The 21,070-nt window shown below is 34.1% G+C and overlaps 2 protein-coding genes, 1 long non-coding RNA gene and 2 pseudogenes across 3 annotated transcripts; 4 read left to right on the forward strand and 1 right to left on the reverse strand.

Annotated features, from left to right (window-relative positions):
• Nucleotides 1–390: 390 nt before the first annotated feature.
• LOC136070532 (uncharacterized) lies at nucleotides 391–1,850 on the reverse strand. The gene is made up of 2 exons (XR_010631752.1): nucleotides 1,658–1,850; nucleotides 391–694 (listed from the first exon to the last, which is right to left on the reverse strand). It is a non-coding gene; the product is annotated as an uncharacterized LOC136070532 (long non-coding RNA).
• A 5,257-nt stretch (nucleotides 1,851–7,107) lies between these two features.
• LOC136070533 (probable LRR receptor-like serine/threonine-protein kinase At3g47570) lies at nucleotides 7,108–7,704 on the forward strand (annotated as a pseudogene).
• A 98-nt stretch (nucleotides 7,705–7,802) lies between these two features.
• LOC112010021 (probable LRR receptor-like serine/threonine-protein kinase At3g47570) lies at nucleotides 7,803–8,772 on the forward strand. The gene is made up of 2 exons (XM_065780601.1): nucleotides 7,803–8,132; nucleotides 8,384–8,772. Exons 1-2 carry the CDS (start codon nucleotides 7,808–7,810, stop codon nucleotides 8,770–8,772), a joined length of 714 nt encoding a protein of 237 aa, XP_065636673.1. The 5' UTR covers nucleotides 7,803–7,807.
• Nucleotides 8,773–9,238: 466 nt separating this feature from the next.
• LOC112001766 (protein LATERAL ROOT PRIMORDIUM 1-like) lies at nucleotides 9,239–13,391 on the forward strand (annotated as a pseudogene).
• Nucleotides 13,392–14,702: 1,311 nt separating this feature from the next.
• On the forward strand, nucleotides 14,703–16,046 carry LOC112010017 (LRR receptor-like serine/threonine-protein kinase EFR). Its single transcript, XM_065780602.1, has one exon. The coding sequence runs from the start codon at nucleotides 14,703–14,705 to the stop codon at nucleotides 16,044–16,046; it is 1,344 nt and encodes a 447-aa protein (XP_065636674.1).
• The last annotated feature ends 5,024 nt before the right edge of the window (nucleotides 16,047–21,070 follow it).

The raw sequence follows: 21,070 nt of genomic DNA on the forward strand, positions 1-21,070 counted from the left end.
TTTAGATAGTATTTTTTAAATTCTTTTAATTTGTTTATATACTGAAGTTCATTCGAAGCTCATTATAAATGTGATTTTGGGTATCCCTGTTTACCAGCCTAGTTGCATAAATCTATTGTAGATTGGGATATAAGTATGTCAAGTGGGCCTCAGTACTCCGGAACCAACTTTCTACAGAAGTTGTTTTCTGCATAATTGTTATGCTATTAGGAGTGGATTAGTTTCCCACTTTTACATTGCTTAGCTAATCTATGTACTTGGGTTGCACCCTTATGAGTTACTTGGCATTACAATCAAAATTCAATCCAACAGAGTAGACAAGAAGAGAATTATAATTAAAAAATGAACAAATTTTATTAAATGTACCTTCGATATTCCATATAACAAGAATTACATTGAAATAAACACTTTGATTATATGATTATAATAACATGAAACTTCTACAATTGGTGTGCTTATTGCTTGACTATACATTCCACCTCTTGCTTCTTGATTATACATTCCATCCAAAGTCTACAATTTTCAATCTTAACTTGATCGCTTCAACTTGCCTTGTGTTAAACAACTTGCCCCATCTCTTGGTACAAATGTATGATGCTTTTTTGTTATGTAAGTTCTTTTGGTATCAAAACTTTGGGATGTATCATAGCTCCAAAGGCCCTTCCAAATTACTGATGATTAGGATCAATGAAACCTACAAGCAATATTAACAAATCTCAATCCTTCAGGATTATAGAGAAACCAATAATAGAACCTGTCCAAAAAATTGTGTAGACTTTCCAAAGGATAACCAAAAGGCCAATACAGGAACCAATTTACAAAAAGAGAAGGCACAAAAAACAGCCAGGAAATTCAATTATTTTTCCTATAAGAGCTTCAAATACCAACCACAAAGGGTTCTCAAGAATCCCAACAACTCAGATTTTTGAAAACCAAAAATTCATCTGCCTCACCCTAAAAAGCCAGTGTATATCAATAGCCAACAACCAGTAAACATAAATCCAGCTATAGGCTGAATGTTTTCTTTAGCAGTTCATCATCAAATATAATTATGTGCATTTCATTCCTACAAAGGAAAATTTACACACACCTAATTCTCAATCAATAGCATGACAAGGAAACAAAGAAACAGTCACAATACGTTCCCTAAAACTTTTCATAATAGAGTGAACAATTAAAAACACAATACATTCCCTAAAACCTTTCATAATAGAGTGAACAATTAAAAATTAATATAATGAACAATTATGATTAAGTAAAACAGCAAGCTTGTATTTTGATCATTAATTCTATTTCCTCCCACGCCTTTCCAGTATTAGCTTTGCTTGTTTTTGCTTTTCAGATTTTTCATCTTAGTCTCAAGAAACTTGGGTGTGGTATCAAAACAACCCAAAAATCTCATAGCTTTTGGAACAGATTCAGATAAAAACAAACCATAAACCCTCCTGCAAAGCTTAAACACCCACCAAATGTTTTGTTTTCAAACAATCCCAAAGCTCAAAACCCAGAAAAAAAAAAAAAAAAAAACACTCAGGGAATAGAAACCAAACTCAGCATGACGAAAAAAAAAAAAAAACAATATACTAATTTATTTTCCTTTGTTTCCCAAGCAACCAAACAGAGCTTATAAAGAAGAAATAAGATTGAGAACATTTACCGAGCAGTAGGTTCGGTGATGTTAGGCTGGTGTGAGATGTGGTCGAAGAAACAACGGTGGCTTGGCATACGTTGGTGATTGTGGCAGCGGCGACGGCAAGGTTGAGCTAGACAGCGATGGAGAAGAGAGATTGAGAGAGAGCAAAAGAGTGATTTTGATATATTTGAATCTCAGACAAGAATAAGATGGGTTTGTTGAGTTAACCCTTTTGTTAACCACAGTCCAGTTTAAGAGTTTTAACTTGAGTTAAGTGTGGTGTTAACATTTTAAATGACGTGTCCAGTTTTTGGCCCTTGATAATTTTGGATGAAATCCTCACCGTTTACCAGATCCTTTACAATATTGGCATACAAAACGACAACACAGTAATTAAAGACTACAACCAACGACTTGTAGTATAATTCCAACACTAGTAAAGAGGTTGTTGTATGAACTCAACCTACTACACTGACTTGTCGCTTGATTGTCCTCTAGTCTTCACAGTTTCATAATTTTGCCATTTAACAGTGCCTCCAAAAATCAATGACTTCAATCGGGTCAACAAAATTAACATTTCTATGAATCTTGTTGAAATGTTGGGGACTCCACTATGCCTACCTGATGAGAGAAATTTCATATCTTCTCAGATTTCCGTACTAAGTAGTGTGTTGTGGGCTTTTCAGTGTGTCATTTTTATACTCAATATTTGTTAAGCATATCACCAAGTTTACCGGTGATTTTGACTAGGCTTTCTGAAAAAGTTGTGATTTCAATAATTGCTTAATGAAAATATACAGGGTGTTTGGTACTGTATTTTAAACAACATATTTCAGTGTTTAAATAAAATTACATGTATTTTCACATACTTTTTTATTCACACGTATTTCCAAAAAATACAAACAATGTTATTAGAACAACATTATCAAATGGGTCCTACTTTTTGAAAAAGTGTTGTTTCAGTAATCAGATTGTTTGGCTAGCAACTATTAAAGTTGTTGTTTGAGATATAAATTACCAAAAATGAGAATATTTATATAAGTAAGGTTAAATTTGTAATTTGACATAATGCAACTTACATATATTTAACAATTAAGTTCAATTAGAATTATATTATTATTTATTTTAATTTCATATTTATCTTATATAATATTTTATCATTTGGGTATTATATTATTATTTGGAAAAAAAAAAAAAAAAAAAAAAAAAAAAAAAAAAAAAGACACTCAGGGAATAGAAACCAAACTCAGCATGACGAAAAAAAAAAAAAAAAAGCAATATACTAATTTATTTTCCTTTGTTTTCCAAGCAACCAAACAGAGCTTATAAAGAAGAAATAAGATTGAGAAAATTTACCGAGCAGTAGGTTCGGTGATGTTAGGCTGGTGTGAGATGTGGTCGAAGAAACAACGGTGGCTTGGCATACGTTGGTTATTGTGGCAGCGGCGATGGCAAGGTTGAGCCAGATAGCGATGGAGAAGAGAGATTGAGAGAGAGCAAAAGAGTGATTTTGATATATTTGAATCTCAAATAAGAATAAGATGGGTTTGTTGAGCTAACCCTTTTGTTAACCACAGTCCAGTTTAAGAGTTTTAACTTGAGTTAAGTGTGGTGTTAACATTTTAAATGATGTGTCCAATTTTTGGCCCTTGATAATTTTGGATGAAATCCTCACCGTGTACTGGATCCTTTACAATATTGGCATACAAAACGACAACACAGTAATTAAAGACTACAACCAACGACTTGTAGTATAATTCCAACACTAGTAAAGAGGTTGTTGTATGAACTCAACCTACTACACTGACTTGTCGCTTGACTGTCCTCCAGTCTTCACAGTTTCATAATTTTTCCATTTAACAGTGCCTCCAAAAATCAATGACTTCAATCGGGTCAACAAAATTAACAATTCTATGAATCTTGTCGAAATGTTGGGGACTCCACTGTGCCTACCTGATGAGAGAAATTTCATATCTTCTCAGATTTCTATACAAAGTAGTGTGTTGTGGGCTTTTCAGTGTGTCATTTTTATACTCAATATTTGTTAAGCATATCACCAAGTTTACGGGTGATTTTGACTAGGCTTTCTGAAAAAGTTGTGATTTCAATAATTGCTTAATGAAAATATACAAGGTGTTTGGTACTGTATTTTAAAAAACATATTTCAGTGTTTAAATAAAATTACATGTATTTTCACATACTTTTTTATCCACATGTATTTTCAAAAAATACAAACAATCTTACTAGAACAATATTACTAAATAGGCCCTACTTTTTGAAAAAGTGTTGTTTCAGTAATCAGATTGTTTGGCTAGCAACTATTAAAATTGTTGTTTGAGATATAAATTACCAAAAATGAGTATATTTATATAAGTAAGGTTAAATTTGTAATTTGACATAATGCAACTTACATATATTTAACAATTAAGTTCAATTAGAATTATATTATTATTTATTTTAATTTCATATTTATCTTATATAATATTTTATCATTTGGGTATTATATTATTATTTGGACATTTATAATTGGGAAAAAAAAAAAAACTTTCTCCCCTCTATATTTGGGATAGTTCACAATTCTCCCCATTTTCTTTGAAACCAACTAATTTACCTCTAAATGTTTGGAAAATGAGCAAATATTCCCAATTCAATATTCTTTTAGTTAAAACCAATAGAATCACAATGATTACAAATATAATCCAAAAAACAACGCAATTCTCAACTTTTTCTCTTCTTTGTAGTGAATAACTATCAATTCTCAATGATGCAATTCTCAAACTTTTTTTTTTCTTTTCTTTGTGTTTGAAGCTTGTGAAGAGGTGCTTGGTCGACCACCATCCCTTGGTATCATACCTGAGCTGGTTCTTTAAGGAATGAAGTAAAATAATAGCCGAACACCTTTCAATGCAAGCTTTAGTTGGGCTTCCAGGATTCTCAATAGTAACCTTAAAAGCACATGAACCAGGCAGCTCAACTAATAAGGAATCACGAAAATCATCATCAAACCCCCAAATCCTCAAAATTCTAGCAAAAACCAAGCCTCTTTGGTTCTTGAGTTATATAGTTATGTAGGATCAAACAAAGACACAGTAACGAGATATATATAGATAGGGGTGTTCACCAAACCGCAAAAACCGCACCAAAACCACCTGTAAAATGGCATTACCGCATTGCATCGAAAGTAATATTGCACCGCACCACACCACACCGCATGGTGCAGTGCGGTTTACGGTTTTATAATAAGAAAACTGCACAAACCACATCGCACCACACCGCACCATCTCTATATATTAATATATTTAATATTAAATATATTATTAATAGTTTACTAACCCTAGTTTTCAAAAAAAAAAAAATGTTGATAATCCTAGCAAGTGTTGATTAGGAAAGTTAGGCCAAAATAAAGAAAAACTAGCTTAATAGTTTAAAACTTGGATCAAAACAAAGGGAAAAATTAGTTTTGGGCTGGTTTGAAAAAGCCCAAAATTTGAAAAATATACCAACTTCAAATCATTCAAACCACATCTTATACACCGCACCGCATATGTGGCCGCAAAAATGAGGTGCGGTGCGGTTATGGTTTTGGCTAAACTTTAAACCACACCGTACCATACTGCATCGCACATGTGACCGCAAAAATAAGGTGCGGTGTAGCTATAGTTTTAGTTAAACCGCACCGCAAAATGCGGTGCTAAAAATGGCCCAAAACCACACCGCACTGCACCACGAACACCCCTATATATAGATATGTTTTCCACACATTGGGCTTCCCTTAGGAAATTAAGTTAATGGGTTTCTTTTTCAAAACCAAGCCTAAGTCCTAAAGGGCCTCCACTTCTGCTTAATAGTTGACCGCCCATCTAGCCCACGTTGAGGCAACTCAGATATCAAAATCTTTTTTTTTTTTTCCCACCAAAATTCATCCAACAAATAGCATTCAGCAATTCAAAGTTTCAAATCTTATCAAAACCAATATTCTTAAACAACCTCGGGGTGGGTTTGGATGAAGTGGATGAGAACTATGAATTTATTAATCTTGAAATAAATTTGTCTGGCTATGTCAGAAATTTCTTCAAATATGATGGATTGGAATACCGTACACAATGAAAATGTAGAACAATTAATATGAGACTTGCCAAGAGTTTTGTGCCTTAATTGACACCTCACCATGTACAAAGTACTTGGAGTTTAAGGAAGAAAAAGTTCGAGTTACGAAGTTAGCAGCATACTACAACTATTTAAAAAAAAAATGTGGGACTTGCGAGAACCTGTCAATCCATCATAAATGTCTTGTAGAAGTAGAACACTAAAAGACAAATGAAGGTAGGAAAGGATAAGAATTTTTTTGAAAATGAAATAAATTTTTGTAAATTTGGGATCGGGGTTCCTCTCCAATTTTTTGTTTTCTCTCTATTTACTTACTAGCTATCAAATGTTTCCTTTGTTGGGTTGGGCTTTGTAAAGCCTATTTGTATTTAATCTGAATTATAACCCAACCCAATATAAAAGTGCTACTATTTTTAGTGGGATTTTTTATGAGGCTTAGTCCATAGATGTAGGCAAATTGCAGAATCATGTAAATATTGCCTTGTGGGATTATTCTTTGATGCATATTTTTCTCTACTTTTTCATTTCACAGACCTGAGAATTTCGTGTATATTCCCTTCATCACAAGAGCTTTTTAAGACTCTCCCCAAAACTTTTCCATGCATTGCACAAATTCCAAGTCTTACTATTGGACGATTGAAGTTTTCAAAAACACAGCTTTGATAAGGGAAATAGTAAGCTCTATGGAAGCATGCCTGAATTTGAGATTCTTGTATGCATATATTGCAATAAATCCACGAAGGGGCAGTTGACTCTTTCCTTGATGTTAATAACTTTGGTGATGCCATTTTTACAACTCTACTCTTTAAAAAGTAAAAAAAAGTATTAAGGAAATTTAATTGTGTGGATTAATTTTGGATTTGTGTAAAGAGAAATTCTTGATCAAGAGAGACATAAGGTTGCCGTCAAGGTGCTCAACCTTTCAAGCCATAAAGCTTCCAAAAGTGTCATTGTTGAATATGAGACTATTAATACAGTCTCTCTTGTTTATTCACCTATCGTTTGTTTTTCTTCCCAGTTTTCAATCTCGTTAAATATAATTGATACGGTCTCTCTTATCTCTATGCTCGACAGTTGGAATCATAGACAGAATTCAATCACACTCTCATGACTTTCCTATCACTTGCAAAATTTATGTCAATTACGTTCTCTTCACGACACTTCCCTTGATTACGACAGGTTCGATGAAGAACACATAGATAACTCTTCATCAATTTCTATCCTGTCACGATCATCTCTACCATCTTTATAATTGTGCTTTTCCCTGAGCACCTAAGTAGCAGTGAAATCAATCCCTCTGTTTAAACCAAACAACACCTAGTTGTATTTCTTAGCCAAAAAAGAAGAAAAAAAGTGTACCAAATTGCATGGCGCTTTACCGCATGAGTTCAGCTCCACCATCCTCATTTTTTTGTGTCAGTGTTTTTATTCTTCTCTTGTGGTGTGGCTTGCTAGTAACCTCTGTGATTGGTGGGAATAATGAGACAGACCGCTCGGCGTTGCTTGAGTTCAAAGCCAAGATCATTCAAGACCCTCTTGGCGCTTTGAGCTCTTGGAATGACAGCATCCACTTTTGCCAATGGCAAGGGGTAACTTGCGGTCGCCGACATCAGAGAGTCATTGTTTTTGACTTGCAATCTCTGAAACTAGTAGGCTCCATTTCACCATATATTGGAATTTTAAGTTTTTTGAGAAATCTAACCCTCCAAAACAACAGCTTCCGTAATGAAATCCCTCTTGAACTTGGTCGTCTGCAAAGAATTCAATTCTTACAATTGCAAAATAACACACTTAGTGGTAAAATTCCTAGCAATTTATCCAACTGCACCAACATCATTGTTTTGCGTGTTGGTTTTAATGATTTGTCCTGAGAAATCCCTGCAAACCTTGGTACCTTGACAGAGCTCCAATACTTTGCTATTTAGAAAAATAATATGATTGGATGTATCCCACCTTCTTTGTGATGCTTTGCGAAATATTAGACATCAAAATCTTGTAAAAGTACTCACAGCATGTTTAGGTGTTGACTATCAAGGTCATGATTTCAAAGCATTGGTATATGAGTATATGAGTAATGGCAACCTAGATGAGTGGTTGCTTCAAATTGCGGGAACAAATGAGGCTCCTTTGGAAAAAGGGAATTTGAATCTTCTTCAAAGAATAAATATTGCCATTGATATTGCAAATGCATTAGAATATCTTCATCATCATTGTAATACAACAATTGTTCATTGCAACCTCAAGCATAGCAATGTTCTTCTCGATAATGAAATGATCGGACATGTGGGGGACTTTGGCTTGGCAAGGTTCCTTCTTGAGACCACCCAAGACTGTTTCACTAATCAATCAAGCTCTATCGGATTAAGAGGGACAATTGGTTATGCTCCTCCAGGTAAATAACTTTACCATTTCTTTACTTTAATTTATGTTTTTTCATAATATTTCTTAATATACTTTCAAGGATGAAATATAATTCAAATAAGAATGTCCTGTACAAGATTGAGCATGTCTTTAAAAAGCTTTTCTGCATGTCATAATATTTTTCCTATTATATGCTACATAACTTGTGAGGTTATATGTTTCCCCTTGTTTTTTAATATGGAACTAGATCAATCAAATAATAAATGTTATTTGCAATTGTAGAGTACGGTATGGGAAACGAGGTCTCAACCATTGGTGATATCTACAGTTATAGTAAATTATTGTTGGAGATGTTCACAGAAAAAGGACCCATAGATAACATGTTCAAAGATAACTTGAACCTTCATGATTTTATTAAAGGAGTTTTGCCCGAACGAGTGATTTACATTGTGGACCCTACTCTTCATTTGGAAAAAGAAGATACTGAAACAAGGACAAATGTTACTCACAGTCAAAATCAAATTGGATGTCCTAAAATTTTAGAGTGCTTGATTTTGATATTTGAAATTGGAGTTTCTTGTTCTATGGAATTCCCAAAGGAGAGGATGAACATTAGTGATGTTGTAGCTCAACTAAATTTGATTAGTCTAATATTTTTTTTATTAGACTAATCTTACATTGGATGATAAAAAATAATTTAAATATATATTATGCAAAAAATAATGCCCCCCCCCCTCCCCCCCAAAAAAAAAAATGGAGAAAAAAAATGGTGCAACATTTAAGAAAATGACATAAATAACAAGTTACTATTTAATCACCGCCTTTTTCATGACTTAAAAAAAATCAAAATTTATTTATTTATATTAAAAAAAAAAAACCTCAAATTATCATCATTCTTGCATCAAGCCAAGAACTTTTTAAAAGGTGCGACTTCAGTGTCAATATTTGCAGCAATGGTAGCAACAACCACCTCACCATCAATGGCTCCCTAATAATATTCTCTCTCTCTCTCTAACTCTCACTGCCAAACTACTTCAGACATTCATTCACATACATCAAAAGATTCTCAAATCAGATCACATTTCTGATTCTCCTATTAGAGCATATAGTCCTATTTCACCCTTACCATTTCTGTCTACCACCAGTACCATTATTGATTTTTATTCTAAATATAACCAACACTCACAAACCATATCATTCACCACATTTCTAAGCATGTTGGGTCTCCGAGACTTGGTTCTCATAGCTCCAACTCCAACCATGCACCAACAAAGCCAACCCATTAACTCTGATCACCATCCCAACCTTCCTATACCTTCCTCAGCTTCACTTGGAGTTAGCCTCGGGATTTTCCCTCTCCTCACTGCCACTCCATGCATTACACCACCTTCTAATCATGGTGTCCAAGGTTGTGGTAATAACTCAAATAACCCCAACTGTTATTGGAGCCTAAAGAGAGGCCAAGAACAGAGTTGTGGCAAGAAAGATGGACTAAATAACAACACTACTGAAAATGATGATTCTGAGCAAATGGTGGAGAATGGCATGAGTGTGCAAGGACTGTGGGAATAGAGCCAAGAAGGATTGTAGTCATAGGAGGTGTAGGACTTGTTGTAAGACTCGTGGTTATGATTGTTCTACTCACGTGAGGAGCACGTGGGTGCCAGGAGCTAGAAGAAGGGAGAGGAAGATGTTAATGGTGGGTGGTGCTAGTACTATTGGTGGTGGTTCTTCTGGGTCTTCTTCTGGTGTTAAAAGGACAAGAGTTGTGGTGCCAAACTTTAATGTTACCAGTGCTTCTCATGCTACCACTCCAAGGAGTATTGACATTAGCTCTAGACATCAAGGTACTCACCCTTTTCTTTCTCTCTTTCTCACCCTCTCTTTGATTTGTCTATGTTTCAAAGTTATATGGTAATGGACTGTTGCAAAAGCTGACTTGGGTTTAAAGAATCTAATAGATGCAAGCTTTACACTTTCTACTTGTACTCTATTTATGCCTTTTTATATTCCTCTTCTCTGTTGGGGGGAGTGGTTTTTAATTATTAGAGCTATCCGAAAAAGGAGTTTGGTTTGTTGAATAATTGATTCAAATTTCTCTCTTTCCCTTTATCCGGAATTTTGTGTGTTTGAAAGTGGTTGTAACATGAACTTGAGAGAGTTAACTTGGATTTTGTTGAACTAAGGAAGCAACCTTTAAACAGAATGACTTGTTTTGCTGGATTATAGATTTTAAGGTTCTGTCTTTTCCTCTGTCTTAATGCTCTGCATTTCTAAGTGGATGACTAACGGAATTGAGGAACCTTTTTTATTTTAATTTTTTTATAAGTGAAACTGAGGCACTTGACTGAATTGGGTTTAGTTAAATCACAGATGCAAGTTTTAAAAAGTCCTTACCAGGCCAAGTTCGTGCACCGGCGGTTTTTAGGTGTCACAGAGTCACTACCATCAGTGATGGTGCAGCTGAGTTTGTCTACCAGGCTACTGTGAGCATCAGTGGCCATGTATTCAGAGGGTATCTCTATGATCAAGGATTTGATGAGAAAAATGCATTCCCAAGTATTTCGCAACTGCATTTGGTAAGTAGTGGCAGTGGAAGGAAGAGGGACGCCTCTTCATCTCCAATTGTGGCTCCATCAAATTCCCATCCGGCCCCTGTCAGCTGAAAATTGCTCGATGGTAAGGCCTAACACACTCAATACCTTAATGTTTCTAGAGCCGTATGAAATGATTAACTTGTTTAAGAGTCAAATGTGAATCATACTGATTACTTGGAAGATATCTAAAATATGAAGTTATTAGGAATTTCACATTAGTATGCAATGCTAAAAAAAGCCTAAAACTCTGGCGTTTGTATGTCCTTCTTCCTAAGAAGTTCAATTTTCATAAAAAATTGAGATAATATGTATTTGGTTTGTACAAGGATTTGTCATTCAAAAATCACAATGTTGTAACCTTTCATATGAAAGGTCAATTAGAATTATATGTTTCTCTTTAGTTTGTAGAAAAACTTGCAGCCTAAGACATAATAGCTTCTTATTGAATTCAAATTATTATAACATATCATGGTTTTATTATTGAATTCTTTCAATGAAGTTAGATTTGTTGCATTAAGTCATTAACTAGTTCGAAGTTTCTTAATAAGCTTGGAAGCATCGCTGTTGCTATATATGTCATTACTTATCAGTGAAGAAATTGGAAAGGCATGCATTTGTCCTTTTCTACATCACTGTCGAAAAGGGAAATGCATTACTTTTGTGCATCTAGGCATGATATACACGTACTTGATTCAATTTCTTATAAAATTTTTTTGTAGGCCCAATTATTCTTATTCCAGTTTCTATCAAGCTTTTTGTGCATTCAATATCCAGTCTCAATGTATGTTTTCCCTCAATATATGTAGATCCTAGCAAAGGTTTATACTCCTTTCTTCCCTTTACTTTCCCTTTGTATAAGGGGCACAACGTTTTTTATTTAGAGTTGAATTAATAGTGCTTTGGTCTTGTACTGATGTGTATTTTTTATTTATTTTTTTATTTTTTTTGCAATTGGTTGAGTGATTAAGAATTCTATAACTTGTAGTTTCTTGTGCATTCTCTAAAATTTCCTAGGGATGCTGCAAGTGAAATATGTATAATTTGGTATCTTTACCCCACCCATTGACCTTAGGCTATCTATCTGAGCTTTAGATATAGGAGACAAGCATGGAAGTAATTGATCTTTCTTCGCATGCTATAATTAACTTTCTTTATTATTTTTTTACATCAGTGACAGCTTCAAATCTATAGTAGAAAAAGGATAATGACATGGGCAAGGGTAGCATGCATTTTTCCATTTTTGTTCGCTTTATATTGTTAGTTTCCCAACTTCATGTCCATGTAAGAATTTTCATGCAGAATTCATGTAGCTACACCCTTGCTTTATCATGTAATCATGTCCTTAAGCATAAACAATTCTTTCTTTTATGCCAGACAAGTTTTTAGTGGATATTTTTATCGTGCATTGCACAAACCAGTCATGATACTTGATGCAGGAATATAAAAGAACATTCTCGTTAGTAATGCACTTCCACTATTGTTAATGTTCATTTCAACTCTGATTGGAAAAATGCCAAAAATAGATACAAATAAAAAGAGGAGGTGGCCATGGCTGTGAAACATTATGCCATTCCTTTTTACATATTGTATTACTTTCAGCATTCTATTTATTAAGTTTTGCATTTTTATATCTGGTCATCATGCATTATTGTAAAGATAATCACATATTGTCTCCATATGATTATTTCCTGAGGTGAGATTTTTCAGTACTCCTTTTTTAATGTATGAAACTTTCAAAATTGAAGCAAAAGCATAATTGACTTAGAAACAATGTCTAAAATAAATGCATATTTATAAAATGAGTATCGACTAAAATGTTTAATTATTGATTTGTTTAACCAAACTTAAAAAAAAATTGTAAATAGTCATAGAGCAACATTGAGTTGGAAATTTTATTCCGAATAGCATGTTATTCCTCATCGTATATTGCAATTGCAATTATATTCTATGTATTTATGGTGCACCCTAAAGTCAGTTGAGAGTGGATTTCCCAACTCTTACAAGTGGTAGGGCTCTTTTGTTACTCATTCAGTCCTTGTCTTGGCCCATTATTTGACATAATAAATTTGAGACCATGGTACCTGCAAGTCATAAGTGACTTGTTGCTAAATGATAATCTATTACCTTTGCAATTAGTTTCTCTGCTATTTCAGTTCTTGCCTTCTTAGTACTTAATACAGATTCACCTGACTTTTCAGAACATTAACTAAAATTTGTTTGTCATGTGTCAGGTGATGAAAGAGAGATCCATATTTATAGGTTTTTGTTTGCTGGACAAGTTGAGTATCAAAAAATGTTACTGTAAAGTGTCTTCTACAGAATATATATATATGAGAGAGAGAGAGAGAGAGCAGAAGGAGACTCCTTTGAAATTCTAATATTAGAAAAACGGCGTGTAATTTTTGGGGCTTCATGGTGACTAGCTGCATGGTTGTGGAATGAAAAATGTGTCCTAATTCCTAAATGCTTGATTCATTTTGAAATTTTCTTTCTTGGCAGCCAAACAAATCAAAAAAATCCTTCGCTGTTTTTTTATTTATTTTTTTGGTAGCATTTAGCTATCAACCTTTACAGGGCATGCGGCTAGCTAGTGTTCTTTTGAAGAGAAAGATGTAGAAGGATCTTCCAAAGGTATTCTTGTTAGGTCACATTGTGTTGTGCTACACGTGATTGCTAAGTAATTTTTGGTACTATTTGTCATGATTCAAGAAAATGCTAGCCACATCTAACCTATACTCAAATGTACTAATTAAGTACTTGTATAAAAATAGTTTGAACTTATAAACACTTAATGTGAGACTCCACTTAGCATACAATTATCCAATTCAATCCACATTACTTGGGCTATCATAGTTGCATATAAGGGAAATGTGGTTACGCTAGAACAAATAAAAATGGTTCCAGTCCGTCCTAAGCACACAATGTTTGGAGTTCTCTAAAGCCTCAAAGATAGAAAAAATTGTAAAACGTAAGAAGACTCAATAGGATAAAGCAAATTATTTAAAAATGCTCTACGTACAAGAGAATATTGTTCAAAAATACCAAATTATTTAAGTGGGATGTGGAAAACATCAAACACTTTATCTTATCATTCATCTAAATTAATAATGGACCACCATATTTACCCACCAATTCTATTAATGTAACTTATGACATTTTGGGCCCAAAACACTTTGCGGTCTAGTTGTAATCAGCTTTGGACCTAATTTCACACATGTCCTTGGTGCTTGGAGTTGGAGCCTTGTTGACTTCTTGGACTCGGAAATTACTGGGGTCTACTTGTATTGGGCCATGTAAATTTTGTGTCCAGCATTCTCTCTCCCTAATTTCACACGTCTCTTCGGACTGAACCAAAGGCAGCACATCTAGAAGTTCCCAAAGCGAATGAAAAGAGCTTGTCAAACTTGTCAAACACGATTCTTGAAGGAGAAATGTTGAATTTTATCAAACTTATTCTATACTCACATATGAGTATATGACAATATCTCTTCTTCTGGCTTCTGTAGTGGAAGACATTATTAGCTTCTATACTTGAATGTTGCCCAACTTCTTCAGTGCTCACAATTCTCTCCCTTCACTGAAGAAACAATTAGTTTCTAACCCCAAAACTACGGTGTTGTTTATATATTATTATGTATTTATAAGACTAACACGAATTCCGTGATAAACTAGTAATAAATTCTTTCAAAAACAATGAATACCCTTGTGGAATATTTCATGTGCTTAGGCAGGTTGATTAACACTACGCGCTAATCCCAAGCTGAATGATTATTTCTTAATTTTGTAGTGGATTAGGTACATATGCACTACCTCGCTCTTGAAATTTCCCAGAAATTAAGTTTGTTCTTACTCTACCTTCTTATAAATATGTGCTTTTCCCTAAGTACCTAAGCAGCGAAATCAAACCCAGACTGTTTTCCCAAAAAGACACGCAATTGTACCTCTTAGCAAAAATAAAAAAGAGTTTGTACCAAGCTACGTGACTGTGAATGGGACTTTACGACATGAGTTCAGCTCCATCATCCACATCCTTTTACATGCATGCTTTTATCCTTCTTGTCTTGTGGTGTGGCTTGTTAGTCACCTCTGTTGTTGGCAGGAATAATGAGACAGACCGGTTAGCGTTGCTTGCGTTCAAAGCCAAGATCACTGATGATCCTCTCCAAGTTATGAGCTCTTGGAATGATAGCATCAACTTTTGTCAATGGCAAGGGGTTACTTGTGGCCGTCGACATCAGAGGGTCATTGTGTTGGACCTGCGAACTTCGAAACTGGTAGGCTTTATATCACCACATGTTGGTAATTTAAGTTTTTTGAAGAATCTAACACTCTCAAACAACAGCTTTCATAATGAAATTCCTTCAGAAATTGACAGTTTACGTAGATTGCAAATCCTAAGTTTGTACAATAACACACTTGGGGGCAAAATTCCAAGAAATTTATCCCGTTGCACCAACCTCAAATTCATTTATTTCGGTCGCAACCTTTTGGATGGGGAAATCCCTGCAACTCTTGGCACTTTGTCAAAACTCCAATTCATTTCTTTTGAAAATAATAATTTGACAGGAAGTATACCACCTTCTTTTGGCAACTTTTCCTCTCTAGAAGTGTTTGCTATAGCTTATAATAACTTGGGTGGGAGTATCCCTACTTCTTTTGGCCAATTGACAAAACTTACATTTTTTGGTGTTGGTTCAAATAGGTTGTCTGGAAGAATTCCTCCCTCAATCTTCAATTTATCTTCGTTAAATACGTTTGATGTAGGAGTTAACCAAATCCAAGGGCATCTTCCATCGGACATAGGTATCACTCTACCAAATATCGAAGAATTTAGCATTTCCTTCAGTCAATTTACTGGACCTATCCCTATTTCAATATCTAATGCCTCAAATCTAAATCTACTTGAACTTGCCTACAATAAACTAAGAGGAAGAGTTCCTTCTTTGGAGAAGTTATATAGAGTTTCATTTTTTGTCATGGCTTTTAACGAGCTTGGAAATGGAGGGGCAAATGACTTGAGTTTTCTTTGTTCTTTGACAAATTCTACATATCTAACCATTTTAGAGATAGACTACAATAACTTTGGGGGAGAGTTGCCCAAGTGCATTGCCAATTTCTCAACTACTCTCAACATTTTGGGTCTAAGTAATAATAATATATTTGGAAACATTCCTATTGGAATAGAAAATTTGACCAATTTGGTGTTACTAGATATGGGGAATAATAAATTATCAGGTCATATTCCTTTTGAAATTGGAAAGCTTCGTAAGTTGCAATATTTGGATTTATTTGCAAACAATTTCTATGGGAACATTCCATCTTCTATTGGAAATTTAATAAACTATTGATAGTTGGGTATTTAGAGATATAATCTTCACGTAGGGCATCCCTAAGTCTAGGAATTTGGAAAAATGTAGATTCATTTGCTTGCTAAAATACAATTAGTGGTACCATATCATATAAGTTAATGGTCTCTCATTCTCACCATTGCTCTAGATTTCACCAACAAATTTATGGTGTTTCCTAAAAGTAGGAAATTTTAAAAATTTAGAATATTGATACTTTTGAAAAATGTTGTTTGGAAAAATTCCAACAAGTCTTGGTAGCTGCTAAACTAGAATTCTAGCCATGAGAAGCAACTTCTTTCAAGGAGGCATTCCTTCATCTTTGAATCATTAAGGGGCTTCAATTTTAGATTTTCTAAAAACATTTCCGAATATTCCAAAATTTTTGGAGAGCTTTATCTTCTTGAGTTATTGAATTTGTCTTAAACATTTTGAAGGTGAGGTACCAACAAATGGAGTTTTCAAGAACATAAGTGCAACTGTGATTAAGGGAAACATAATATGTGGAGGCATGCCAAGTTTGATCTTCTATATGTAAATACAATAAACCAAGAAGAGGAAGTTGCTCTTTCCTGAAGCTAATAATCTCTATATTTCTGCCTTCTTGGAGTAACTTTGGTAATGTTATTTTTACTTCTCCAAACTTTAAAAAGAAAGGAGAGAGTATTTTAAATAATTCAGAAATTTATTTTGAATGTATCTACCAAAGTCTCCTAAAAGCTACAGATGCATTCTCACCATAATTTAATTGTTGGGTAGCTTTGGATCTGTTATAAAGGAATTCTTGATCATGAAGAGTAAAGTTGCTTCAAGGTGCTCAACCTTTTGCACATGGAGCTTTCAAAAGTTTTATTCTGAATTGAGGCTTTGCAAATATAAGACATCGGAATCTGTAAAGGTACTCAAACATGTTGGTGTTGACTATCAAGGTCATGATTTCAAACATTGGTATACAAGTTCATGATAATGGAACCTAGAGAGTGGTTGCATCCATTTCAAGAAAAATGAGGTTCCTGAAGACAAAAATTTGAATTTTCTTCAAAGATTAATATTGCTATTGATGTTGCACAGCATTGGAATATCTTCATTATCATTGCATCACCAATTGTCATTGCACCTCAAGCCTAGCAATTTCTTCTTGATGATGAAATGATTGGACATGTGTGGGATTTGCTTGGCAAGGTTCCTTCTTGGGGCCAACCTAGAGTGTCATGCTAATCAATCAAGCTCTATTGGATTAAGAGGAACAATTGGTTATGCTCCTCCAGGTGAGTACCTTTCTATTTTGAATATTAAATTCTTTTCTTTCTTAATATTTCTTGATGTACTTTCAAGCATGAAATAGCTTAAGGAAGCCTTTTAGAAGATGGACATGTCCTGAAAGAAATTTCCACCTATCATAATTTTTTTCCTTTTATATGCCACTAAAGAGCTCTTTCAAAGTTGTGCTATTATAATTTTTTATTTTTTATTTTTTTTATGAAACAAGATCATCATATTGTAAATGTTCTTGCAATTGTAGAATATGGTTTGGGAAACGAGGTGTCAACTTGTGGTGATGTCTACAGTTATGGCATATTATTATTGGAGATGTTCACAGGAAAAAGACCTACCGATAACATTTTCAAAGACAACTTAACCTTCATGATTTTTTTAAGGAGCATTGCCCGAACGAGTCGTTAACATTGTGGATCCTATTATACTTTGGAAAGAGAAAATATGGAAACAACGACAAATGATACTCACATCAAAATCGAATAAGAAGTCCCAAAATTCTGGAGTGCTTGATTTTGATATTTGAATTGGAGTGTCTTGTTCTATGGAATCTCCAAGAGAAAGGATGAACATGATTGATGTTGTAGCTCAATTGAATTTGATTAGAGAGAAACTCCTCAGAACTAGAATACGCGAAGAAGAGTACTTTAACTTACAGGTAAATTGTTTCTTATAGTACTTGTGTTGCTCTAACCTTTATGGAGGGAGGGGGATCATATAGCCTACACAATGTCATGTGCTTGTCACGGTACTTTCTTTATTATAGTGAAATTGATAATATTGATGCCATGTGAAATTTGATTACATGATGGTACTATTCATATGATTAAGATTAGTCCAATTTGTTTTCTATGATTTAGAATAAGCTCTTTTTGTCCCATCCCCCCTTCAAAATGTTTGTTGAAATATACATAAATCAAAATGAGTTTTAGCTATTTTCGATTTGGTGATTTCTACCATTGGTGTGGTTGAGATTATTGGACTGTACTAACACTCTGTACTTTATATAGAGAATCTTTGATGACTTTGATGTAGACATGGGCTTAAATTACTTCTAGTACGATTATTTTTTTTTTTTTGAGAATGTCCAAGTACGAAACTTTAATGGGTAAGAAATTTAACTAATTTATTGGGAACGATATAGTTGTTTATAATCTTAACTATCTCACAAGTACCCAAAAAACCATTTCTATAATCTATTTTGAAAATCAAAGCATGTTCTTCTTATACATAAAAATGACTTCCCAATTCCTCACGCAGATTAGGGGTATAGGGTCTCGCCCGAGAATAGGTAGGTGCTATTATGGTTACGCCCAAATGAGGAAGCCACACCGGTCAACCTTGCTACCTTTTTTTTCCAAAAAAAAAAAAAATGACTTCCCTCAATTCAATGGTTTAAAGAGATGATTGTCTTCCTTGAATGCAGGTATAGAGGACCAATGACCCCATTGGAAGGTGCGATCAAGTTAGTACAGAGGGCCAATGACTCCATTGGAAGGTGCGATCATGACGTGATGAGGTTTTGATTTTGCATAATATTGGGAAAAAATAATCAGATTTGTAGAGTCTCCTTTTGTTTCTTTTAGCAATCACTTATTAGTTTATTTTGTATTTGTCATAGATTTTTTTTTTTTTTTGGTAATCATATCTATGGAATAATTTGTGGCTATAACATTACTTTAAAAAATAATAGAGACTCTATGGATGTAGGCTTTATGGCCGAACCACATTAAAATTGTTGTCTTCCTTCTTTTATTTGCCTTCATTTTTCACAAAAGAATGCTACAACTTCAATCCTTGGATAATTTGTCATCAAATTATTAGCACTATTCAGATGTTTGTCATCCATAATTTGATGATTATGTACAAGAAAAAGTGATACGTACTTGCAAGATCATACCGTTAAGGTTATTGCATAACCCCAATAGTTACCGTAGATCTTGTAATTAGAGTCCTTTCATGCTTAACAGGATCATTTTTTTTCTTTATTTTTTTTTTCAGATAATATCTTTTGAAGTTTACTTGAAATAAATAGAGAGAGGCGATTTCATAATTAATTATATTTTATTTATAAATTTAACAGTATATAAAAATAACGTTATTATTTATAAGATCTAAAAAATATATAAATAATGCAACACTAGATGCATATTTAAATTTTAATATTTAATCTCAATGAAGAAATTGATAATTCAAGAAAAGAACCAATGAATGGTCAGCAATGTCCCCAAGTCATGATTTTTAAAGAACACTTGGGTCTAGTTTATAGCCCAAAAGAAATACCATTATTACTATATCAAAGCCAAAAGCTAGGAAGGTAGTTGCAGTGAAGCAACTTGGAGATTCAACTAAGGCAACTAAGGAATCAATAGCAGAACAAGTAGAGTTGAAGTCACCAAGCAATTTGAACAAGAACAGCCTTCAGGGACTCAAGCTTCGAGTTGCCAAGTGAAGAAAATGAAGTTACTGCATAAACGGCAGTGCAGCATTTGTTCTGTAAATGAAACTTGTACTTAGCGACCTGTAGTTTAGCTTTTAGAGTAGTTAGCTTTTTTTTCACGCGTGTAGCAGTTAGTTATTACTGTGCCAGCTAGGATTAGTTGTTAAGTCAGTTCAGAGTATGTATTTTAGCTTTGTATATATAGTTTTCATCATCAATCAATGAAATAAAGAAATCAGTTTTTACCAAATTGATATTTCTCACATACTAGGCTATTAGAAACTCAAGCCTGACCCATCAATTTCATAATATTTCATTCATTTTAAATTGTGAAATTTTGAACCGAAACAACACTTGGGTCTACTTTTGAGCCCAAATAAAATGCTCTGGGTTGTGGTTATGTAACTTTGGGCCTATTATTTCCAGTATCCTTGGACCTTTTTATGACATTTTGGAATTTTGATCTGGTAAACACCGGGTTCTTGTCGTATAAAGCATGCTGTTTTTGCTACTTCCTGGACTAAATGGCTCCTATCGTATCTAATCACTTGCATCCAGCATGGTAATCTATAAAGAATGAAGATTAATCATATTGAGTAAGGACGTTACAAAACCCAGATTGCTAATTTGAACGAATTGGACCGAAATTGAAGGAACTTGTCTAAGGAACTTGAATGCCAAATAGCATTGACTGAATTAGTTGCACTCTGCCCGTGACAACATTTAAGCTGACAAGAGTCTGTTTGAGAACAGCTTCTTTAGTTGAAACTAAAATTTTTTTCTAAAAATAATGTAGATGTTTGAGATGATGAGAACACTTTTTGAAGAGATGAGAGGAAGGCCAAAATATTTGAGATGATTAAAACACTCTTTGAAGTTTTGAATGCTTAGATTTTCTATTTGAAATTTAGACTCTGAGAGAATATAACCTCACTTTTTGATGGATTCATTGTCAGGCCAGACAGCTCATTGAATTGTTAAAGCACCTGCTGCTTAAATTGTGTATAGTTCTCAATCATAGATGTGAAAAAGCCACTTTGCCATACCTAGGATGAAACTAGAACCAATAATATACCTATACGTGGCTAATTAAGTAACTGACTTCAAAGTGTGAACACTGAACAGAGAAGGTGAAAGGAAAAAACAGGGGCAAGATGAAGCAGACGATTTTACTTGTGAAAGGAAAGATGAAGAAGAAGGGAAGTAGATAGACCCACGGGAAAGATGTTAGAGAGAGGCTGGAAGAAACTAGAGGGTTAAAAAAGATACAGGTTACAAATTCAAGTAAACAAAATGAGTAGGTGGGGATGTC

Source organism: Quercus suber, unplaced genomic scaffold, assembly GCF_002906115.3.
Source record: "Quercus suber isolate HL8 unplaced genomic scaffold, Cork oak 2.0 scaffold_240, whole genome shotgun sequence".
Taxonomy (NCBI): domain Eukaryota; kingdom Viridiplantae; phylum Streptophyta; class Magnoliopsida; order Fagales; family Fagaceae; genus Quercus; species Quercus suber.

Excerpts from the sequence above, each read along its gene's own strand:
- LOC112010017 (XM_065780602.1), top strand. The coding sequence starts at position 14,703 with ATGAGTTCAGCTCCATCATCCACATCCTTTTACATGCATGCTTTTATC.
- LOC112010021 (XM_065780601.1), top strand. The coding sequence starts at position 7,808 with ATGAGTAATGGCAACCTAGATGAGTGGTTGCTTCAAATTGCGGGAACA. Across the intron at positions 8,133-8,383 it reads AATTGGTTATGCTCCTCCAG|AGTACGGTATGGGAAACGAG; the intron begins GTAAATAACTTT and ends TTGCAATTGTAG.